Source organism: Sciurus carolinensis, chromosome 8, assembly GCF_902686445.1.
Source record: "Sciurus carolinensis chromosome 8, mSciCar1.2, whole genome shotgun sequence".
In the NCBI taxonomy this organism is placed as follows: Eukaryota; Metazoa; Chordata; class Mammalia; order Rodentia; family Sciuridae; genus Sciurus; species Sciurus carolinensis.
Genome location: NC_062220.1, coordinates 60,764,677 through 60,790,683, shown reverse-complemented (window position 1 = coordinate 60,790,683; position 26,007 = coordinate 60,764,677). Strand labels below are relative to the sequence as shown.

The 26,007-nt window shown below is 33.3% G+C and overlaps 1 protein-coding gene across 5 annotated transcripts in view; it reads right to left on the bottom strand.

Moving 5' to 3' along the window:
* The window catches only part of Gnat3 (G protein subunit alpha transducin 3), a 282,850-nt gene that overhangs the window by 32,822 nt on the left and 224,021 nt on the right, over window positions 1-26,007 (bottom strand). For 3 of the 5 annotated variants that reach the window (XM_047561277.1, XM_047561278.1, XM_047561279.1), the window contains 2 exons: window positions 6,674-6,716; window positions 3,281-3,422 (listed from right to left, as the gene is read on the bottom strand). In XM_047561277.1, the coding sequence (XP_047417233.1) occupies window positions 3,281-3,422; window positions 6,674-6,678 (147 nt within the window). In that variant the 5' untranslated portion in view covers window positions 6,679-6,716. Of the gene's footprint in view, window positions 1-3,280; window positions 3,423-6,669; window positions 6,717-17,122; window positions 17,241-26,007 lie in introns of those variants that run through there. The other 2 variants (XM_047561276.1, XM_047561280.1) reach the window with 2 other exon arrangements.

Genomic DNA, 26,007 nt, shown 5'->3' with positions numbered 1-26,007 from the left:
AAATTCATTTGGAAAAATAAGAGATCCAGAATATCCAAAGCAATCCTTAGCAAGAAGAGTGAAGCAGAAGACATCACAATACCAGGCCTTAAACTATACTACAAAGCCATAGTAACAAAAACGGCTTGATATTGGCACCAAAGTCCACATGTTGACCAATGTTACAGAATTGAAAACGCAAAGACATACCCATATAAATATAATTATCTCATACTAGACAAAGGTGCTAAAAATAAACATTGGAGAAAAGAAAGCCTTTTCAACAAATGGTCCTGGGAAAACTGGAAATCCATATGTAGCAAAATGAAGTTAAACTTCTATCTCTCACCCTACAGAACTCAACTCAAATTGGGTCAAGAACCTAGGACTTAGACCAGAGATCCTGTGCCTAATAGAAGGAAAAGTAGACCCAGATCTTCATCATGTCAGCTTAGGACCTGACTTCCTTAACAAGACTCCTAAAGCACAAGAAATAAAATCAATAATCAAGAAATGGAATGGATTCAAACTAACAAACTTATTCTCAGCAAAGGAAACAATTAATAATATGAAGAGAGAGCCTGCAGAATGGGAGAAAAACTTTACCACATGCATATCAGTTAGAGTAATCTCCCAGATATATAAAGAACTCAAAAAACTTAGCACCAGAAAAACCCCAAATAACCCAATCAATAAATCCATTAAGGAACTGAACAGACACTTCACAAAAGAAGATACAGAATCAATCGACAAATATATGAAAAAATGTTCAACATCTTTAGCAATTAGAGAAATGCAAATCAAAACTACTCTAAGATTTCATCTCACTCCAGTAAGAATGGCAGTTATCAAGAATACAAGCAACAATAAATGTTGAGGAGGATGTAGGGGAAAAGGTACACTCATACATTGCTGGTGGGAATGCAAAATGGTGCAACCATTATGAAAAGCAGTATGGAGATTCCTTAGAAAACTTGGAATGGAACCACCATTTGACCCTGCTGTCCCACTCCTTGGTTTATACCCAAAGGACTTAAAATAGCATACTACAATGCCTCAGCCACATCAATGTTTATATCAGCTCAGTTCACAATAGCTAAACTATGAAACTAACCTAGATGCCCTTCAACAGATGAGTGAATAAAGAAACTGTGGTATATATATACAATGGAGTGTTACTCATCCTTAAGAAGAATGAAATTATGGCATTTGCAGGTAAATGGATGGAGTTGGAGAATATCATGCTAAGTGAAATAAGCCAATCCCAAAACACCAATGGCCAAATATTTTCTCTAATATGTAGGTGTTGATCCATAATGGGGTGGAGGGTGGCTAGGGAAGAATGGAAGAACTTTGGATTGGGCAAAGGGGAGGGGAGGGGAAGGGTGTAGGGGAGGGAAGGATGGTGAAATGTGAGGGACATTATTATCCTATGTACATGTATGATTGCATGAACAGTGTGATTCAGTATCGTGTATAGCCAGAGAAATGAGAAGTTGTGCTCTATTTATGTACAATAAGTTGAAATGCATTCTGCTGTCTTGTGTAACTAATGAGAACAAATAAAAAATTTAAAAATTAATTAATTAAAAAAAATTGGCTGTGGATGTGGTGCAATGACTCAGTGGTTCAATTCCTGGTACCAAAAAGAAAAAATAAACAAACAAACCAACCAAAAAAAAGTAGCAAAAGGCAAGGTTGTGATTTCCATTTTCCCTACATAAATAAATGAAATACAAATTCCAACATCATTAAATAATTGTCAAAGGAATTTGGAGGGTACACATACTTTAGTAACTATTATTGCCTGGAAAAAATAATCCTGATCATTACAAGCATATGAAAAAAAAAAAATCTCTTTATATGAGAAAGCACTGTAATAGAAGCCAGAAGTGGTTTTTACCCTAAACTTGAGCTGTTTGAGGCAAACCAATTAATCCTCTTTGGACCTTATCTTACTCGAATTTAAATTAAGGGGGTGATACTAGGTTATCTCTTAAAGGCCAGTTTAAAATCCTAGGTCCCTAGGAAAATTCAAGGTGAGAGATAAGTGAACTACCCTTAAACAGAGCTGGTCACTAAGCCACACAAGATAAAGAATTATAGGATATTGGGCTTTGTTCCTCCAAGTTCTCTTTTTGTAAGTAAGAAGAAGGTAACTTACTGGTGCTAGTACAGGAAAAGCTAGACAGGAAGTCAGGAGAACCCGTGGTCTAGGCCTTACAAACTATCTGTGGGAAGAGCATACTTAGCATTTCCTCCTCCTTTGGAGAAAGGTATCAGGAGAAAGGGGGACTTGACTTTTTATTTAAAATTAACAATACAGAAAATATATTTTTTTTCATCCTAAAGACTTGTAGAGCCACGTGGCCTTCTTCCTTACCCTGATTATACTGTTCTTACACTATTCCTGTAATTTTATTCTTTCTATAGCAAGATATCTAAGAATTACATTGGAACAGTTCAGTTGATACCCCCTGGAGGTAACCAGCTGCTCCTAGGGGGACCAGATGGGCATGGATGAGCTCTTCCTACGGATTATAGTCAATTGCTCTTTTATGAAGGGGGATCAATGATTGTTCTTCCAATAATAATATATGTTTCATTTGTCAAACTAGAATGGTTTTATGTTTTCAAATTTTTAAAGTAAGTGAATTTATATTTTTTGTAATGTGAGGTAATTATACAATATAAATAGAGGTAATATAAAAAGTTAACATTGGATGTTACCTTATAAACAAAACTATGATTACTGGAGTGTATTTAGGATGAAAGTATTTTATTTACTTCCAAAATTTTTAATTCCTTTCTAGAAAATTTACATTGTAAAACAAGAGGTTCCCTGTTACCACATAGGCTTTGTAATTATCATTGAACATTAATGATAATTGTGGTGTTAATATTAAAAACCTTAAAAAAGTTTCCATGAGATGTCCATGAGACATCTCTTTTAACTAAGAAAAACGTAGGAATATTGCACATTGAAATTTATGCAATAAATTCTTTAATATTTATCAATCCTTAAAAATATTTCTCTTCATTATAGTGCAGTATTTGATATTAGATTTGATCCTTGGGAATATAGTTAATGTTGAATAGATTTATACTACACAGTGAAAAGATAAGTTTTATTTAAAGGAAAATGAGAATCTAAAGCTGAATAGATTTAATGTTTCCAAAATTATGATTTCATGTTCTTAAATATTTGATATTGATTAGAATGACAAACATTTTAATTCCTACCATCTTATGACTCAAACTCCATTGTAGAACCTGTAATTATTATTATTTCTGTACTTACAGCACTTCTGGGATTTACATAATCAATCCCAAGGGTGTTCATGGCTTTCACAATGGCTAGGATGGATTGCAATGTGTTACTGTAAATTACTGCTTTGAACTCCATGCATTCTTGTTCACTATAACCATTCTTATGGATGATCCTGTAATTTAAACAAGAAAAGCTTTTTGTGAGTTGGACAATTGATTGTAACACTAAAGCACAAACACAATAAGTTCCTAGAATGAAATTATAGTATATATTTATTATAAAGAAATAATTTTAACCATATGTATATGCTAAGCCCTAATGCCTTTATGCCTTTGTATTTATTATCATTATCCTTTAATACAGTGTTTTATTTCTGGGCTACCCATGCTAAATATGAAGAGGATATAGATTTTTTTCTAGATAAGACTTTTTAAAATGGGTAAATTATGATTTTACTTAGACCATACATTTTTTTTACTGGAGGAAAATTTCCAGATTTCCAGGGTAAATCTATATCAGAGTTCTGAAACCTGGTGTAGTGTTTATAGCATGATGTCTAGAGGAAGTGAAGTCATTTAGTAGGACATTCATGTCTTTTCCTATCACTTAAGACACTCTGGAAAATAGGAGTGCCTACTTTCTATTTATAGCATGAACAAAGGCATTTCTTTCTTTCTTTTTTTTTTTTTCCTACTTTTTTTAAATGCAGGTAATTGCCCCCTCTTAAGTCCTGTCACTCTCCTCTGTGTACGTGCCACTGTACCCTCAAGCTGAAATAGCCAGACACTATTTGGCTGAACTCTTCCTTCCACTCAATGAGTCACAAGTCAAGGTTTTACTAATAGTTTTGGAATAATAGCTAAAAATAGATTTACCTATTAAAAGTTAAAAGTTTTGCTTGTATTTACTTGACTTTATCTTGCAATTTTCTTTCATAATATGTTCTTGTTGCTTTCTGTTGTTTTTTTCTTATTGAATTTGAAGTGCTATATATTCATTTTATAAAGATTTTTGTTGTATCCAAAGACATAGAAACTTTAGCACAGGGAATAAAATGAGCACAAAGCTTCTACTAGCTTTGAAGAAATAAAATATGGAACTGGAAGGAGTGATGACTGAGCCTGAATTTCTTTCTTTTGTTTGTTTGTTTGCTTCTTTCTTTCTTTCTTCTATTTGTTTACCGATAAATGCTGCATTTCTACTTTAAATAGGTCCATGTTTGTTTCGCTGCATTAAACAATTAAATATCTTCAATAAACAAAATGCACAAAGATTATAGAAAATGCAGTGATATGTCTTTAAGGATAGATCAGGGATAAGTTAATTAATGAAATACTGGTTAAAATCTAAACTGCAGAAGTATTTTAAATATTAAATTAAATAGTAACTATGAACAAAGTTGGGTCATTTATGTTTTCCTGGAAAAAAATGATAACTATTTTATCAAAGAGGAAGACACATTAAGGAAAATAATAAAAGCAGAATTGAAAATATTCAGTCAAGGGACTAGGGTTGTAGCTCAGTGGTAGAGTGCTTGCCTGGCATGTGTGAGGCACTGGGTTTGACTTGGAGCACCACATACAAATAAGTAAAATTAAGGTCCATTGACAACTAAAAACATATTGAAAAAAAATATCCAGTTGAAGTGAGACTTTGAGCAACAATGTTTTTTTCTGGAGCTGCATACATTGATTTCCATAATACAGAGCTCTCTAAGTTAGTTCCTCCAAGCTCTGTTCAAATAAATAAGCTTTATTGGACATTTTCTGTAACATACTGCATTATTTGCTTAAAAGAATGAATGAATCATACTAGTCTGTCCTCCCCCAAAATATATAGACTAGAGACCTATATACAGTACTCTAGATACTAGTTATATTATAGTTATATTATATAACTATAGTTATAGTTATATAGTTATAGATCTAGTTATATTATTTAAAATTAAAAATGAAAAATTTAGTTCCTCATTCACACTAGCCAGTTTTCAGTGACTGACATGTGGCTAGGAGCTACAGGTATCATCATGCAATGTTCTGTTGGAAGTACTGTGTTATAGAAAGGAAGAGATTATAAACAGGGTTTTTTTGTGTGTGTGAGTGTATATGTGTGTAATGTGGACATTTGTAGCAACATCTGTGTGTGGTAAGAAGCATTAAAATAGGAAAAATTTAGGAATTCTATTATGAGTGGGTACATGGTTGGTGGCAGGAAAGATATCCCAGGAATAGTGATAGGTAGCTGATTATTTGGGTATAAATGGTTTTTCATACATGGTAAAATGGTCAAATACTCATTTCTAGAAGATAGTTAGTCATAGATGATTCTAGGCAGAAGGATCAGTATGAACACATAGATAATTTCAATTACCAAGCTTTCAATATATATCAAGCACTGTAGTAAGTAAAACTCTCACATATGACTGCATATTATAATTGAAGGATGAATAGATCCATAATTTTACAACCTATTTACCTGTGCTTTCTCCTAATTCATGGTACTTTATTCTACCCTATATTTCATCAATTTAATTAATGATATAAATCTCCTTACACATTTTCATAATTTGGATATTTAAATTATTTTATCTTTGCTTTTACATACTTCAAATTGTTATTGAAATAAGAGAAGAAAAAAAAAAACAAGCAATGGTTTATATTATAACCCAATAGTTTTATCATTGACTGGGATCATTCCCTAATTTAATATATCTGAAAGAATAAGTCTCTTAAAATATGATTTTAAAATATTTAAAAAATTTATTTCTCTCTCCCTTCCTCCTCCTTCTTATACAATTGTCCTTTAAAATTATTTAGCAGGGTCAGAGCCAAGGTTTCATTCATTTATCTTAATTAGTCTACCATCATTTTATTCATTTAGACCTTGCACTTTTTATTTTTAGCACTTTTTTGTCCCTTATTTCTTCATTAAGAAATTCAGGTCTAGTTACTTAATTATAAAGGAAAAAAACATGTAGAAAACAGAAGCAAAAGTACATTGAAATCCATTATAGTGATAATCTAAGTATGCATTTCATTTCCACATAGACAAAATGCCAGAGATTAAAAATATCGTTTACTCAAATGTATAACTGACACAATTTGAAATGTTTATCTCTTATGCCAAGTAATAAGGCCTCTAGAGCATTCCCAGATTAAGATAATTAAAACATGGCTGCTTTTAGTTATCCTGTTAAGAGGCAAATTTTAAAAAATGGTAATAGCAGTATTACTCATCTGTTAGGCTTTCTGTTGAAGGAGGTAGGGAATAATTGCCTAGGAACTGGGATAGTTCTATCACTACCTGTGGAGATTAGATTAGATGAGATTACCAATAAGCATTTCTCAAAGCATTTACTATAAGAATGGTCAAATACATGAAGTGACATTAAATATTAAACATTTTACATAGTTCTGTACCTACTTCATTTGTTTAACAATTGTACTTTTTCCAGATTCACCTGCTCCTGCAACAAAAAGAAGAGAATGTTATCAAGCAATATACCAAACTTGAATAAATATTAAAACCTGTCACTTTCTCATATGTAAATTTTAACAGATGCTTCACCTAATAATATTTTCTAAAGCAGGGGATGTATACTACTAGAACAGAATTGTACCATTGCAACTGAACAATTTGAAAAGTTAATATCTCCTGGCTTTGCAAGGCAAGGAAATAGGCCACAATTTCTTCAGTCTGTAAGTCGCTCTTGCTCTTCCAAAATGTCTTCTCATACATTCCATTTCAATAAATGTCAAGAAGAAATTGAAAGAACTAGGTGATAACTTTCTATTTCCAGAACTGTTCAAAGCCTATTCTAACTCTAGGATGGGCTCTTTTCTCCAGCATCCTATTTACCTTGGAACACTGGTACAACCTCTTGTATTTAAGCAAAGAAAGCAAACCTACAGAGCCTGTGGGGTGAGAATTGGTATGAGAATGTCACAAAATGCCTTGTGCATTCCAAGGTACAGCCTAGGAGGGGGTGCCGGGGATTGCAGGTGAGGAACCAGCAGTAGTTCTAAAGAGATATATATTACATTTATCTGGAATATATACTTTAGTTGATGATATACAATATAAACTTTATCTTGGTATCAAGTCAACTCTACAAGCATCATGTAGCAGAATATATAATGCACATGATTTTTACAAGATAAAACATGAATCCTGAATGAAAAACGAGTTAGTTGCTCCTGGCTACATCTCAGAGTCTTTGGGGGTATCTCTTAAATCTTGTTTGTCATTAATGAGTATTTATTTGAGAAATGAAAACTAAGAAATTCTAAAGTAGAATGTGATGAACAAGGTTTTGAGGTTTGCTTCCATCTCTTTGTGTGTGTCACATCTTCAGAAAATCTTTTAACCCCTTAATTTTTTCACTTACAAACTGAAAATAATTATCTCCAAAGAACACTAGAGGATTCTTATAAGAAGCATGGAATTCTTTGCTTGCTATAGTGTAACTATACTCTATACACATGAAGCAATGTTATCTGAGAATCCAAGGAGCTAAAAACTCTGCAGTATTTCATAGAGAGAATAGTCTAATATCCTATTGTGCATACCCTGCAAGTGCTTAGCAAGTGAAGTTGGGATAACTGGATAGCTATATATAAAAAGAACATTGACTTACATTCCAATGTACTAAAAATTAATTTGAAATCATTCATCAACACAGGCAAAACTCATAATTATAGAAGTCCTAGAGAAATTCATAGAAGAAAAAATCTTCACAATCTTGAATTAGCCAAACTTTCTTAGATATAAATTAAGGCAGAAGCAAAAAGTTAAAAAAAATGGGACAAATTGGATTTTAAAAAAAAGAGAGAATAGCCACTGACCAAGAGAAACACTCACAACTTATGTATCAGACATAGGCAGGTATTAAACAGTCTAAATGCAGTGGAAATTAACAGGGAAATAACATGGAGGATGTTTAAGAGAGCAGGAACACAGATGAAAAGATACTGAGAATAACAATGAAAATGAGAAAATTTGATGAAAATATTTACTTATTGCTACAGTTAGCAAATGATTTGTTTTCGCAGAAATTCATGTTGAAATTTAATCCCTATAATGGTATATTAGGAAATGGGGTCAGGTAGGACCTTCAAGAGTTGATTAAGGCTCTGCTGGATAAACCTCAGGAATCAATTAATCCATTCATGAAGTATAGGGTTAATGGGTTATATCAAGAGTGGGACGCTATAAAAGCCACTGTGGCTAGGCTTCTCACACACTCCCTGTCTCTCACCATGTGATGCCCTGCACTGTGTTGGGAGTCTGCCAACAAGAAGACCATCATCAGATAGGACCTTCACCTAGGACTATAAACATGGGCCATGATAAACCATTTTTTTCCCCTTATAGTTTGCCAGGTGTTGGTATTGTGTTATTAGCAATAGAAAATGAACTAAGACACCTATCTATGAATCTTAGACATGTTGGGGATAGGGTAGGAAAAGAAGTAAATTCAGGCAACATCTTGGAGTTTTAACTTTCTGATAGGAGAAAAGTAGGAAGTCACCAAAAATGAGTAAAGTGTAGTAATATAAATTAGATCATGAAATTTATGTGTATTATTACTAATAAATCTCTAAAGTGTTATAGACGGAAACTCAGAATTTTATAATTAATATGAAATCATATGTTAAATGTGTCTCAGTCTACAACTGTCATTTATCAACAAAACTATGATATTGAACCACATGGACCAAAAGCATGATCTAAAATGTCAGAAGTAGAGTTTTGCATTTTTGATACTAATTTCTGTATCTCGAAGAGAAGCAAAGGTCTTACTTAGTATATTAGAAACAGTTTCAGAAATAGGGTCATAGGACATCTTTGAAGTGTAAATTTGCCTTCTTATTTTGGACAGATTTCATATTTACACAGCTAAGGCTATTGTCCAATTTCTCAGGAAAAGCACAAATTCAGGGTAACAAATGGACATAGATATACCTTCTACCAGCACGGCAGCCAACTGCCCTGTTTTACCTTTGCTTGCATGTATACATAAACAAATGTAACATGACTTTTGATAATTACAAATCTTGAAATTTTATTCCAATTATGCTAATATGTGTATAAAATTAGAGAATCCTGACCACACTAATTTGGATTTTTACACACATGCCCAACCACTCAATCATTCTTTCTCTACTTTAGCTTCACTTTTTTGCTAGCATTTATTTTCTTCTGCATGTTTAATCATTTTTCCTATCTGTCTTCTGTCGGGTCGCTGAAAGGTAAATTCCACAAGGACAAGGATTTTTCATGGATCTATCCAAAACATTTATTGCCTAACTCAGTAGATTCTCAACGAAGCAAATTTTTTAAACTCCTACTTCAAAAATAAGATTCTGTCCTCTGTACCATATGTTATCTTTTCTTTGTATGATTAAAATGTTTTCTTAAGATTTGATGAACAGATATATTTACACCTAAATTTAATTCTATTTCATAGCACTTTTTCCTGTCCCTGGCCTTTCTAAATGTAGCTATTTTCCACACTTGTCTGAACCAATGTCTATCTTATATGATAATGAGGAAACAAGAGTGGTGAAAATTTAGTAAATAATATTTCATTGCCTGGTGATTATATACAGATTCTTTTTGCTGGATAAGCCTCCAGAGTTCTTTTTATGCTTTTGTGTCAGTGGGCTTTATACCACAGGTAGTGAAATTTAACAACAAAGTTGATGAATATAAAAATCAACAAAAGTAATTTGCTAATATTTCTTTATAGACTTTACTTAGCATAACCAAACACAAACTGTCAGATTGGGTATGACTGTTTTTTTTATTGGAGACAGTTATGCCCAAGAATGAAATATCTAGGAATAAAATACAATCACATTAGACTGTCACCTTGCCCATTTTCAGAAGAAAAATTGCTATATTATTGTGCATGACTTAGAGTTTTTGTTTGAGAGAGCAGCAAGAGTCAAACAATGAGATTGTACAATATTTTGGTTTGCTGGGTTAAGACAGTTTGCTAATTTGCTCTAGGATGTGCATCACATTGAATGGAAAGTTATCCAATAAAATTATAAAACTGCCCTCAATAGGATTTTAAAATCTCTAACAATAAAAGTGAATATTAGAAATTATAGCATCATCCTGCACAAATTACAATTTTCTATACTATTTTACTTCTCCATATATACATATTTATTTTTACAGATTTGAAAATTACAGATATATGGAAATATGAGAGAAAAGTCAGTGGGTTCAGGGAACTCCACAACTAGCCCATGCAGGTGTATTTAGTGTATTTTGTTCATAGTAGAAATACTGGGGAAATTAGCTGTGGAGGAAATCTGAGATTGAGTAAGGAAGATCTCATTCTTAAATATCAGTTAAGTTGCCTTAAGTAATTCAATATTGTCTATGATTTTAAGTAAAAACTAGGTAATTTTCTCTTAAATGAAATATCAACATTGAGAGAATATTTTTAGCTCAATAGTTAAGTATGTACGTAGCATACAGGAGGTCCTGTGTTCAATTCCCAGTCATCACAAAAAGAAAACAGGGAATTTTCAAGAATTGTATGAGCATCTGTATTATAAATAAATATTGCATCAAAAACTACTATTGGTCAGATAAATATGAACACAAATTTCATTTTATGCCTATTGTTATAGACTAGTTAAAATTTATCATAATTTTTGGGAAAAGGTGATTTTTAGACTATGTCAGAGAGTTGATATACATTCAAAATGGGTTTCTATCATTCCTGAGTACCATAGCAGTTTGCCTCCAATAGCCTTTATAGATACTAAAGTCCTTGAATGCTCAGGTTCCTTATATAAGATGATGTATTTGCTCATATCCTGTGCACATTCTCCCAACATTTTAAATCTTCTCTAGATTACTTACAGTCCCTGACATAATGTAAGTGCTATGTAAATCATCTTTATACTATATTGCTTAGGAAATAATGGTAAGAAAAATTTTGTACATGTTTAGTACAGTTGAAATTTCATTTTGAGTGTTTTTGATCCTTGGTGTTTTGAATTCATACATGTGAAGCCCATGAATGCTAAGGGCAACTGTATGGTCAGTTGGTAATCATACTAATGATACTAAAACCTGAAATTTCTGAAAATTTTCCCAAGACTAGAGGGTATATCATTACATGCCAGTTCTTTGTAATTTAGCTGGAGATTCATATTGTATCTAAGATAGGCAGAAAAAAAATGACTTGTAGCTTTTAAGAAACTTCATATTAAGAATTAATATTTATCCCTTAGAATACTTTTCAAAAGGTCTCTGGACCATCCTTGCTTTATATAGTGACTTCACTATTCTATGTGAAGGTCCAGAATAATCAACTATAAAATTAGTGTGAAAAATCCTAAAGAAAAAAAAACTATCTAAAAACTATCTTTGATTATTTGAAATTCTATTGCAAAGTTATTTTAGAAATGAACTGTTCAATCCCACTCTTACATTGATTGTAGGGTTTAGTTCACAATCACCATTCCATTCTTGCAGGATTAGATCATGTTACAGAGTCAAATATAGATACCATAACCGCATGTTCACATATGCTGAGAGTGTCCTGAAATAATCTCTTCCCTCCCAAGTGTGGTCATAACTAACATTATTTTCTAGGTCAAGGGGTACCAAGGGAATTTTAATAAAATATGCATTTGTATTTCTGAAGCAGATAATGTTTCAAATAACTAAATATTTTTCTTTATACTTATCTCACACTCTAATAATTAATTTGTGATAAAGTAGGGATTTTTATTCTATATTTTTTATGTGTAAATGTCAAAAACAATTTTAAAGTTGCACAGTATCAATATCTATAACAACTCCAGCTAACCACACAAGGATGGATTGCTTATGGTGTACAAATTGTTAAAATAGGTAAAATGACATTAAGCACTTAGACTTATAATCAAATGTAAGCTTCTTTTTAGATAGTCTCAGAAATCATATAATTATAGAGTAGAAACTTTAGGAATCAGCCAGTTATGTACATAATTTTACTCCATGCATGATAGAAACGATCCAGTAGAGATTATGGTAGTTTTCCGATGTTCTTAATCTCCTCAAAATAGAGAAACTATCCTGACTCCCTCCTTAACATGTTGTCATATCACTTTCTTTTTAGGTATGCACTGATAAAGTCAGTGTTAAAAATGTTTCAATACTTATTTTATAAATATTTTGGCTCTTATTTTAAATTAGTGTGAAAACTGTGCTTTCATAGACAAATTGTATAGCAGTGTTGACTGGTCATCCGTTAGATGTTTTAAGTAGTCTCTTTTGAAACAATGATTTTGCTGTACTCATTATCCCTCCTTCTAATTTTGCAACATTAAAAATCTCTGTCTCTTCCATGTAACAGCCATTCAAATAGTCTGGACTCAGAGTAGAAAAATGGAATAGGCATACTCATGGTTTTGGGATTAAATATGGGTTTGCCCTCATTTCTGTCTATGACTTGTTGTCTTCTTTAAATATAATATCTGTGAGAGTCAGTTTTTTTTCTTTTATAAAATTTTATGGGTTGTGAGGATTAAATTATGGATATAAATGACTTGGAACATAGTGTAACATAGAGTGAGCTTTCAATATTTTCTCACACTTGAAGAATGTACTCCCATCTTTATAAGGAGACTTTCCAAGTGCTGTGTCTTCCATTCCTTTAATTCTTTCATTGGAGCATGACTATTAGACCTCTCACTCTCTGAACCACATTTCATGCAAGAGCCAACATTCTTCTGAAATGTGAGGAGTGAAAACTGTGCTGCAGATACAATATTTTATGAAGAGCACTGACATCCTGATGTGGTAGGATAGGGGTGCAAACTAAGTTTGCCTCACCTGATGCTTGTTTTTTAAATAGAAGAGTCTTCATAATAGAGATCTTGATTTGTTTGCTCCCTTCCCTGGGCGCTTTGTTGCTGTATCACATTTTCACCTGCATGGAGGCTGCAGTTCTTAAAATTTTTCTATTCTTTTCATATCAATTCTTTCTACGTTTTTCACATAAATTCTTACAACAACTATATATGTAACTTGTATATATATATAATGTAATATATATATCTATGATTGGTGTTTTGAACATTAATAAGTATATCTATTAAACTGCTTTGCTAATTTAGAATACAGGTTTCTATTTTCTCAAAATTCTGTGGGTTTTAAAATTGTAAAATTTTGGACTGGGGAGAATTTAAGACAGGAGAATCACAAATTTGAAGATGCCTCAGCAATTTAGAAATGGCTTAAGCAAAATAGTGAGAACCTGTTTCAAAATTTAAAAAAATTTTAAAAAGGGCTGAGGATATAACTCAGTGATAAAGGATCCCAGGTTCAATCCCAGTACAATAAATAAATAAATAAATAAATAAATAAATAAATAAATAAAAGTTTTTTGGGGAAAAAACAACATTGGATTATTATTTGTATTCTGGCAAAAGAAAATATGCACATTTTTGCTACTACAGAACATTTAGAATTTTGACTTGTTCTGTCACTATATCCTTCCAACTAAATCTTACTTGAGTTTGAAACACATGTCTTATCCACCTTCACCCAAATCCCTGACAAGAGTGTTGAAGAGGAAAAGGTCAAGGGCAGGAAGCTCTCATAACAGTCTATTCTGTGAACAGGAAACCCATTAATCATTGTAAGTTCTTATTCACTATATGTAGTCAACAATGCTGAATACGTGGCATAAAGCATGATGAGCAGGAGGATTTCTGTACATACTGTTTATCTGGTTGAGGGAATTCCCTTCTCTTCCCAGTTTGAAAGTGTTATTAGGGATGAGTGAAGAATGTTATCTTTTTTGTATCTCCTGATATAATTATGGTGATTTTTCTCCTTTAGTATGATAATATTGTAAATTATATTAACTCATGTTCTGGTAATATTTCAACCATGCATCATTCCCCTCTTCCTTTTTTTGCTACATTTTATACATTGTTGACATCAGTTAACTAGTACTTTGCCTTGGTTTGTGTATCTCTGTCTGTGCAAATGAATACTAGCCCTTATTTATGGCAGATTTTTGTCATCAAGGTCATCAAATAATGAACCAAGAATAATTTCTTTAAAAAAATTTAGCTGGACATGGTGCTCACCTGTAATCCTAGCCACTCAGGAGGCTGAGACAGGAGGATCATGAGTTCAAAACCAGCCTCAGCAACATCTAGGTGATAAACAATTCAGTGAGACCCCATCTGTAAATAAAATACAAACTAGGGCCGGGGATGTGGGTCAGTGGCCGAATGCCCCTGAGTGCAAACCCTGGTACAAATTAATAAATAATTTTATGATGATGAGGTGATCTGTCCGTGGACTGGTATAATTTACTTGTAAAACAAGATTAATACATTTTCAGATAAATTCACATATTTTCTTTGCCAAAAATAAAGAATAACACAATGTTTACTTTCCCCAAACTTTTAGTTGTGATAATTTTAAAGCCTACAGAAGTCTGAGAAAATAGTACTTTAGAAAGCTGTATTTTATATTGACTTTATCAATTATAAATGCTTTGCCTATTTGCTTGATTTCTCATTAAAAGATATATATATATATATACACACATGTCTGTATACATTTTATATCCTTTTTTGTGATCTTTTGAAAGCAATCAGACACTTCAACCATAAGATTCATAAGAATGCATCTTGTAAGAATGAGGACATTTTTCCTATAAAATACAATACTATTTTCATGCTTACTGTAAGAAAATGTATATTGATCCAAAATGGTACCTATAAACGCTACATATTCAAATTTAACTGTTCCAAAAAATGTTTTTTATGCTTTTTGTATTTCTTGCATTCAAGATCCAGTTATAATTCACCCTTTTCCTTTACAGTTATGTTATTTAAATTCTTAATTTAGAACATATTCTCTTGTAATATTTTCATTTTTGTCCTGATGTTAGCATTTTCCTAATGTCTGGGAATATTTTCACACATAATACTATGTCATGTCTGTTAGATTTAATGTAAATATTTTAGCATAAATAATACATAAGTCATAGCATGGTATTTCAGTGCATCACATTAGTAAGTGTATGGTATCAAATAAATTTCTAAGATTATTGGTATGTTGAGTACCTATTTTTGTAATATAGCAATGATAAGCATCATTAATTTATAAAATTCCTCATCAAACTATTTAAACATGTTTTATTTATAGTGAGATATATTGTATTCTATCTTTTTGAAATTGTTCTTCATTTGAATATTCTACCTTCTGATTTTATGCTTCTTAAAAAAATTGATGATAATATTCATAGTACCTATAGCCGAGCTCCCTTTGATTTAACAGAAGGAGATTAATACTACTGTTTTGTATAATTAAACATTTGCTATTTTCTAGATATTTTGATCTTATCATAAAATAATAATAGTAATGGATAAGAGGGTGGTAAAAATTTTTGGAGGTGATGGATGTGTGAATGTCATAGATTGCCCTGGTATTCACTAGTATATACTTATCTCCAAACTCATCAGATTGTATACATTAAATACATACAGTTTTTTTGTATACAATCATATATCCATAAAGTGGTTTTTCAGTGCCATATGAGATTTCTTGGACTTTGAAAACTTTATTTTTTGAATATATATTGTTTTTCTTATCTGATATTATCTTTAGGCCAGTAAATAAAGACACTAAAATAAAGAATTTATTATTCTTTTTCCCCAGTGCAGGCTTATTTTAGATAACTAAATAGCTACTTGTCCTAAGTGTTCATATTTTGGGGAATAATCATGAACACAACTTTTATTATAAATTAATATTTAAATTTAAAAAGCCTGATTAATTACTAGGTTGGCTCTGTTGAGTGGATATTGGGAAAGGGAAAACACAGAGGAGAAAAGTAGAGGCTGAATATATCAAATACATAGCTCTTTCTTTAGTTATCCCTCTTAATTTCCACACCTATATATTGATATAATAGGTGTCTCCATTTTTTTGTGCTAAAAAATGTCACAGATTTATCCTAAATTATGACTCTTCCGTTCTTCTCCAGCCTCAGACTTGTCCTAAATTTCACATAGTGCTGAGTTAAATAATCCCCATTCCCAGCTCTATCCCATCCCTCCTTTCACTTATCATCCATATGCAATCAGTCCCCAATTCCTGTTACTTCGTCTCAGAGATCAGTGTATTTTATGAAAAATGTGTAATCTACATATTATTTTAATTCTTTCAGTTAAATAAATATTTATTGAACTTATAGTTGTTATGAAACATTGCTCTCCATTTCAAGTGAATGAAAAAATAGAAGAAACATAATTCCTGACCTAAATGATATATATGTATATGTTCTAAAAGGATTAAATGCAGTGTTTTTCAAGTGTACAGTAATAACACAGGTAATATTCAGTAACCTAAATAATATTTTTGATATAATTTAAAGTACCTTATTAGTACTCTCTAAATTACTTGAGACTAATTGATTTTTAATAGCACAAGTAAATAATGTATTAATTTTGGTGTCAAACCACTCAACCCATCTCTCTTCAAACAAAATAATATAGCTATTTATAACTTGTAATTGAAGAATGTTTTCAGCATTAAAATGCTGACATTGAGAAATAACTAGGGTGCGTACATTAATAAATGTATAAGTTTTATTTTAACAGCAAATTGACAAATTGAAACATCTAATAAATATTTACCTCTTAAAAATATATACTAAAATATTTCACAAATCATGAAATATTTACAGTGCACACAAATTCTACTAAGATTCTAAGCACATTTTCATAATAAATTCCTCATAGGGTAACACACTTGAAATTAAAGTTTGAGAGAAGTAAGCACATCATAGTTGAAGACAAGTCAGGTTTTGAGAGCAATGAGAAAAAATATTACCTAACAGCAGCAACTTTACAGTTCTTGCTTCCCGCTCAGCATCTTCCTGAAGTTTTTTCTCCAACTCTTTGGACCTTTTGGCTGACTCCTTGCTTTCTGAACTAATTCCGCTTCCCATCTTGTGGTGTTGGATGCTTGTCAGTTTGTGTGCTCAAACTTTTTCAAATGCAGAATACAGCTCTGGGTTGGACATAGGATTTAAGAGCAGTGCTTGCTCAAGTTACCAGCAGCTCATTCCCTCACACTCTAGGATCCTGCTTTGCCTAAGGAGATGCTTTCTGATCTGTCACCTGATCGAGGGATAAAACCATCCATCTCTGATGAAAGCCGAAGAGGAAATTCATTATACTTTCAAATGAAATGATCACTTCTGGCCCACCTGCAAAAGTATGTCATCAGAGTAGCATAAAATAATGTAGTTATCAAACTCTGTACACAGTATGATCTTCTACGTGATGTGCAATTCAGATGGAATGTTTTTCGTTAATAGGCAATCTTTATTACTGACATTAAAAATTATTATTAACTGACAAAGTTTGCATCTTATCTTCAGATATTTGGTTCTCCAAAATTTATCATAATCACTCTTGTGTCACAATCAGAATAATTATCTTATCCAAATTTGATGGTCTGCCAATGCTTGGATTGACAAAGTTGTTGGAACTTTCTTAATATGTCATTAAATTAGGAAAAAAATCACATATAGTTCTTAAGTTTATACATATTCTATTGCTGAAAACATAGAATTCAAGAAACAATTTTCTTAAGTTATTGATTTTAGTTGCATAGACTCCATCTCTATAAATTATGCTTTTGCTGCCTGTGGGAAAGTTAATCCATCAACACTAATTGAGGGCCTACTTAGTGTAGACACTGACTTGTGTTCAATTTAGGCAGTATATTAACTCTTTAGGACCATTAAGCAACAGCTGCTGTGCTGGAAGGGCTTTTTATTGCTTTGGTACCAAGGGAATAAAAACCAATGTTTTTTGAAACCGTAGTAATTTGGTTCTTTCTGAAAAGTAAAAACAGTTAATACACATAAATATGTCCCTATCTTTTTGCAACCCAACAGATTCTTAGGTACTACTTGAAAACCTGCAGACTTCAGGGCCAAGAAAATGTTGCAGTTTTTATTTTTATGAAGCATAAAACACTTAGTGGTAGTTAATCAATATTTTCCTTAAAAATACAGTTGTTTGCCTAAGGTAGCAGGTAGGTATTTCAAGGTACATTTTGGGATTGCTGAATACATGTAACTAGAAATGCTATGGTATTGTTAGTTCATCAACCTTTCAGTGCTGTGTCCAAATTGAACAGGTGGGTTTTTGAATATGCATACAACAAAGAAATAGGCTGCCAAATTAAATATATATTTCTGCTTTGTTTAGTTTTCCACATTAAAAATATTGGTTCAAAAATACATAAACATAGTCAAAACATTCTGGATTTTATCCCTCCAAAGTCATATTATTGATATTATAAACGTTTGGAAAGGTACATATGCAAAGATTTGTGCAAATCATGGTATTGCTTTTACAATGCAAAGGACCTATCCTGAGGGAATGAGACTTGTGCCACCTACTTTATTTATGCTCATTCCTGGAGAGAGACCACTCTAAAAGCAAAACTCAGCACATAAGATCACTTTTTGCTCATTACTTTTATATAGAAATTGAATACACAAATATTCAGGATTCTTGAATGTTCCATAGCAGTCAGTGAACTGACAGGATACATTATACAAATTGCATTCAAGTGTAAATATACCCCGTAGCTTTTTGACAGGAATATACATTGGTTTTGAGTGGGTCTGTGTTTTTATTAAAGGCTTCCTAATTGATTACTAACTCAAACTGACCAACTCTTCTAGGAGAAAAAGCGTAAAATTTCTGCATTGGATTAAAACGAACTTCAATTTTTCTGAGTAACTAGACACATGTCAACTTTGTGAGATATTATTATTTTTTCCATCAGTGGTTCTATCAGTCCACACATAGTATTTTGGGTATATCTGTATGATGGGGAGGGAGGCTGGGGCAAGACTAAAAAGAAAAAGCCTCCTTTTTAGCCCTCTCCCCTAGGTACCTGGGGCACAGTACCACCAATTAATTGGAATTATTAATACAGGTTTTAGTTCATATAGTTTCATGTTGGGTTGTAGATTTCTGTACATAAAGAAATGGTGAAAATAAAAAAAAGATATCTACTATTAACTTAAATGTTCTCCACAGTATTTGTCACAGGACTTGCCATATGAAGTGTTGGAAAATTATTTCATGCTGACAAATTGATAGAAAATGGAAACCTTTCCCTTTTTTGTGCTCAGTGACAGTGTGGGTCTCTCCAAGGGTCAGTGTCATGGCTGATTAATCGCAGCACACTAGAAGTTTCAGAGACTAAAAAAATCAATAAAAAAAATCCCAATTTTAGTCTTAAAGAGCCTCGAAATATCCAATTTCAACTTCTAATTCAACATTCACACATCCCCCTCAGCCTTAAAAATAAGAGCAGCATGTTTCACTTCAATTACTAAAAATTATTACACATTTTAACCACTGAGGGAAAATTGATACAAGATGCTAATAGAAAAAGGAAACAATTAGATGCTCTAAGCAGAAATTATTTTTGTCTTGAAAAAAGAAGCTTAAAACTATTCAAAACAGCATCACGTTGGAGTTGCTATAAATTGACCCCTAAGAGAGACAGATTACACACATGCACACACACACACACACAGACATGCATACACAAACCCATGAGTACACACAAAAAGCAAGAGTATGTTGGAATGTTGTGTGTGGTAATCTTTACAATCATCATTGACAATGACTTTTTCTTTCTTTCTTTCTTTCTTTTTCTTTTCTTTTTTTTTTTCTTTTCCTCTTTTTTTTTTTTTTTTTTTTTGACATCACAGTATTAGCCCAAATGTGGATATCATCCTTTAGCGTTAGCTTGTAGGAAAAAAAAAAAAATGACTTGAGGTTGAATATGGAGAATAAGCCCTGAAGCTCAAAGTCACTGAAATACCTCCATCTTGGGTAGTGTGAATAATTTTTCTCTTGATATTTTTGGTTAGGTTATCTGTGGAATCTTCTGAAGTGGATATTAGCTTTTATAAAGTTTGAGTGATCACTACTTTACATTCTGAATTCCGCCTATAGTCTGAGGTGACTTGCTTTTAATAACCTAATTTCAACCTGTGTTCCAGACAAAAAGACACCTATCTTTTTGTCAATATTAATTACCTAGGTTTCTACAGTCAACAATCTGGATTTCCCTTGGGTTTGTTACAGGTGACTAACCAGGGAGTGACTTCAGTGGCTCAGCTCTTGCTTAAAGTTACCAAGGCAGGCTGTCATCTGTGTTATTCTTTATTTTGTTCCCATATCTTATAAGAGGTGTTGATTTCAGGCATTGGGTCCCTTAGTGGTTTGAGTCCTGGCTGCCTTAGTGATGACCTTTGTACTTGTATATTCCCATGACATTTGAGGCAAATCATACTTCTTTTGCTAATGGTATTCAGATGTGCACTTCTGGGAGCCTGAACATGCATTTCCTCTAGAGAACTCATGCCTCTCGGGGCTTCCTAAGAGCAATCTTTGGATCTTGAGGGAATTGGGCAAAACTTGATGTTTCAAGTTAGTACATTCAGATGGTATAATAAGTTTATGTTGCCTACATTAAGCAACTCTTATGTCTTAATGCCCAATACAGAGATGAATTTTATGTTCATTGCAATTGATTTCTACCTTTACTTATTCTACATACTCTCCTTTATGGAATTGGATATGGTTATGTATAATCATTTCTGAATGAGAGTCAAAATTATTTCCCAAATTCTGAGGTTTTTTATGTCTCTTAATCACATTTGCATCGATTTCCTTAGTAATTTCAGTTAGACTTATTGCAATATCTTCATCATTAAATTTCCTAATTCCAGGCTCTGATTTATCCCCACCTAACCTATTCAATTGTGCCAGGCTAAATCCCCACAATCCCAGGATTCATTATTATTCTTTCCTTCCTGGAACAAAACAAAACAAAACAAAACAAAACAAATGGCTTCCTATTTTTCACTGCTTCCTATCTTATTTCTGCTGCGATACACTCAGCAATTTATTTAGCACAACCTAACTCTCCAAATATATTTCTCAGTACTTCTCATAACACATTCTCTGTTGTAGCTGGGCCTTTATCTCTTTCCTAATGAGGCTTCCCATCTTCATTTTCATTCACACTTTTTTCCCTTACTAAGAATATCTTTCTCCTCCACAGATGTCTTTTTTCCCCCATGCTCCCCATTCTTCAGAAAAGACTTTGTACACATGCTCTCCACTGTCCTTCACATCCACTACTACCTGTCGAGAGTGGTGGTTCTCAGGTTTCTGAAAGACATCTGCTGCCAGTAGGTTTGTCCTTTCCCATTAACATTACAGTATACTTTCTAGTGGCCATGCCTGATAGTTCTTCTCTTCTGTTTACAAGCTCTAAACTGATACTGCACAGAAGAAAATCTTGTTTATTGAAATAATTAGTGAACTGTGGGTGGTCAATATAGTACTTGACAACTCTTTGCTCCATCTTAGAAATGCAGGATTTTTTCCACTATATTCTCTGGAAATTAACTTTAATATGAAAAACAATGCAAGAAAAAATTAAATGCTAGAATCTAATAGGAAAGTATCCTTTGAATAAACTCATGCAAGTGAGTGAGGTTATACTGGTAGAGAAAGAAGCAGGATTGCACTGGGATTGCAACAGAGAACTCAGTCAATCTGTGAAACTGAGATGGTTTGTCAGGTCTATACTGAAATGAGTCAAGAAGCCTGGGTCATTGTGTGCCTTTTAAGAACCAATATTGGAGGTTGGGGATATAGCTTAGTTGATAGAATACTTGCCTAGCATACACAAGGCCCTGGGTTCAATCCCCAGTACCACACACACACACATACACACACACCAAAAAAAAAAAAAAAGAACCAAATACTGTATGTGTATTAGCCGAGAGGCATTATTTTGAGTAAGATGGATATTATGACTGAGGAGGGTAATTTCTGAACAAGAACCAAGCTGTGACCTGTCAGTCAGGCGAATGAGTTCATCTTCAAAGAGGGAATCTGGGAAATACATCTGAGCTTTCATTAAACTACACCCCTCATACCACTTGAATAGAAAAAAAAATGCTTGATATATTGATATATTCACTATGTCTGGACATGTCCCAAGATTCTAATTGTTCTTTTTTTGCTTGGGAAACTTACAAAAAGAAGTGTAGTGAAACAAACTATAGTCTTCAACTCTGTGGATCAACTCAAAACTGCAACTGTTATTCATCCTTTCCCTGTTTTGCTACCCATTCCAGGTTTCCCTCCCCTAGTTTAGAATCTGGGTGAATCCAGGTTTCTCAGAACTGAAGGCATTCCTGGGATTTGTGTCTTTCACTTTTAAAACTGAGACACTGCTGGGCAAGCAAACCAGTTTTCCTAGGACTATGGAGTTTCTTGGGATGGGAATTTGTAGTGTTAACATGCAAATGAATGGATGGAATTGGAGAGTATCATGCTAAGTGAAATAAGCCAAGCTTGAAAAATGAAAGGCAAGATGTTTTCCCTGATAAGTGGAGAATGATATATAATGGGGGTGGGTGGTGGGAAATGAGAGAATAATGGGGGAACTTTAGAATATGTAGAAGGAAATGAGAGGGAGGTGGGTAATGAAAAAATGGTGGAATGAGACATCATTACCCTATGTATATGTATGATTACATGAATGGTATGAATCTACATTGTGTACAACCATAGAAATGAAATGATGTACCACATTTGTGTAGAATGAATCAAAAGGCAGTCTGTAAAAAATTAAAAGCTAAAATAAAAATAATTTTTTAAAAATTGGAAACACCATGGAAAACTGAAATGAGTTGCTCATATTCCTGACACAGTTGTGTTCTCTTGGCTTATTTGTGAGATGATGATGTCTTTTATCACTGAGTTCTTAGCTCCTGGTCATCAAACCCTCCTTAGTCTGTAATTGCTGCTCTTGCTATTTACTAATAAAATTGAGCAAGTGTGTCAATGAACATCCCACCAGATAGCTTAACTGCCAAGTATATCATTGCCTTGTTTCATTGTATAACAGTAGTCAGTCCTGCTCCAAATGATCAGAGTCAGTTGTTCCTTCCTTGCTGATTTTTTTTCCTTGCCTGCTGGGCTCTTGGCATAAAGGAGTCTGAAGTGATGAAAAGATAAATTCATATTTAGGATGTGTGTTGATTATAATCAAAGTGAGTGGATGTCTCTTCTAGGGTGAAGATCATACAGTGTAATCAATTTGCTAACGCTGATTGGTCTCCTGAAAGGATAGCACTGTATAGGCAGTTAGCTAATTTTTATTATTTATTATTTATTTCATTTTATTATTTATTATTTATTGCTTATAAAAACATCTGGCAGAAGCAGTTTTCACATAAGTCTTAGTGAGTGGGAGGTCATGAGATCAGGTTTAAGCATAGTCTTCATCCCTGTCACTATGACTTCTCCATTGCTAAGTCCATTGCTCTAACATTGGGCAGTTTGTGACAAAGGCTGAATTAACATCAACCAGGCGGGTGTTTCTGCTTATTGGTTACTTACAGACTCTTTCAATGATGGATACTCATTATGAGGTGTTAACATGTAATATAAATCTTCAGCAAGTTCATTCAATCCCATCACCAGACCTCTTTGTTCCTGACTTTCCAATTATTTCATTTCCAGGACCCAGCACACCCAGACACTATTTATGACTACCCATATATACAAGAAAATATTCTTATTCAGGGTAATTTATTTTCACACAGAAGGATAATCAGGTACAGTTACCACAGCCTTTGAAGGAGCTCTCTTCATAGATGTCTTTCAGTTCCATCCTTGGGTAGGGAAATGAGATAGAAATAATTTACTATTGGTTTGCTCCTGCATATCAAGCTGACCTACCTGTATCAAACTTAGCCTATTTCTTCCTGCTTTACTTGGCTACAAGTATCAGCTAAGGGAGGAGCTTTGGCGACTTAGACTATTGATTATGTAGCTTATTCATGCCCTTTGGTCATGCATGAGACAAATTACAGTAATACTCCCACCAAACAATGGGATCCTGACTTGGTGAGTCTTATTGAACCCATCCCATGATAGGTAGCTCTGGCCACATAGTCACTTGATGTCCTATAGTCATATGTTCCATTTTTACCAGCCCAATAGCATAAAATAGTTGTTTTCAAATGGTACATATTTCTGCTATAGGTGACATAACTTTGCTCTGTATAGGTCTGTGTTATAATTCCCCTATTTGGGTTTTCTGCTAACTCTACAAGACATAGCTTCTCACTCTCACCTAATAGTTTTCAACTGCCAGTGCTGTGGCACCCCAGTGTGTATGTGTCAATGTCTAGAGACATTTTGGTTGTCATACAAGGTAAGGGAGATTACTACAGGCATCAAGTGGCAACTGTTAAGTTTTCTACAGTACACAGAACAGCCACCTCTCCACCCAGCAAGGAATTATCTAGCCTATCTGAAAACAGTACTGAGGTTGAAATACCTTGCTCAAACACTGAAAATCTATTGAACACATTCATCCACATAGTAGAGCTTCTTATGTGACTCCCTAAACCTGTTGCATATCCTTTTCCTGTTCTGAAAGTCCTTTGTATCTTTATAAGTAAGTTTGAACTTACAATACTTTGATCTATAACTGCTTATATTGTCTCTGTGACTCATAGAAACCTACAAGATGTGGGTTTGCATTTTAGTGACTAGTTGCAAGGGACAATAATTCAGTCCTTTATTTTATAGAGAGGCCCTGGCATATTCCAGACTACTAGATTCTTAGAAATTTCACTGATCTGGCAGAGGCCTCGATCTTTGTAGGATTTTCCATTCTTCTTGAGCTCATATTACTTACCAAGGCTACCAAATATACTTACTTTTTGCTTGCCTTGTCCGGTCAGTATGTTGTGATCAATGCAGTGAAATATTCAGTGTTCTGAGGAATGGTAAGATGATAGAGAGCTCTTTGGCATAACTATGACAGAATATGAGAAAGTTAACATAGGCCCTAGGACAAATCAGTCAATGCTTATAGTCATTTGCTCAACATTTATGCAAACTTTCTGTTTAATATTAGATAGAAATGGAAAGAATATTTCCACTGAATCAGCAGCCACTTACTATGTACTTTAGTCTATATTGATTTGTTTTAAAAGAGATAAACCAATGAACAAGACATCGGCAACTAGTCTTGCTACTTCACTCAGTTTGTAGCCATCCACTACTGTCTGCCAGGGGACTTTTGTTTTACATTGCTAAACTAAGTTAAATAGGATATGGTGTAGTCCACCATTTCCAAATCTTTATATATTTAAATTGACAATAATGACTACTTTACTCTAAAGTTCAATATTGGTTTCATTTAATTTAATGGCTGATGTATTAATCTGTTTGGGTCGCTGTGACAAAATATCACGGACTGAGTGGCTTAAGCAACAAAAGTGTATTTTCTTACAGTTCTGGAGACTCAAAGATAGATAAAGGTACTGGCAGGATTGGTTCTGGTGGGATCTCTCTTCATGGTTCATAGATGGCTGCTTTGAAGAATGTCCACTCTTATCCTCCTAAGGATGATCTTTGTTTCTTCTGATTGTTTAAATTGAGCACACTTATCAGTTGCTCATTTATTTTGACTCAAATAATGCTGTGTTCTATTAAACAGTCCCATAGGACTTTGCATGTCAGGCTTTCCCATTTGTCACTCTGACCTTGGTTCTCATGATACTATGCCATCTTTGGTTCTCATGGTTAAATGTTGGCACTGGCCTCTATTATTTTGGAAACCTTACTCCATCA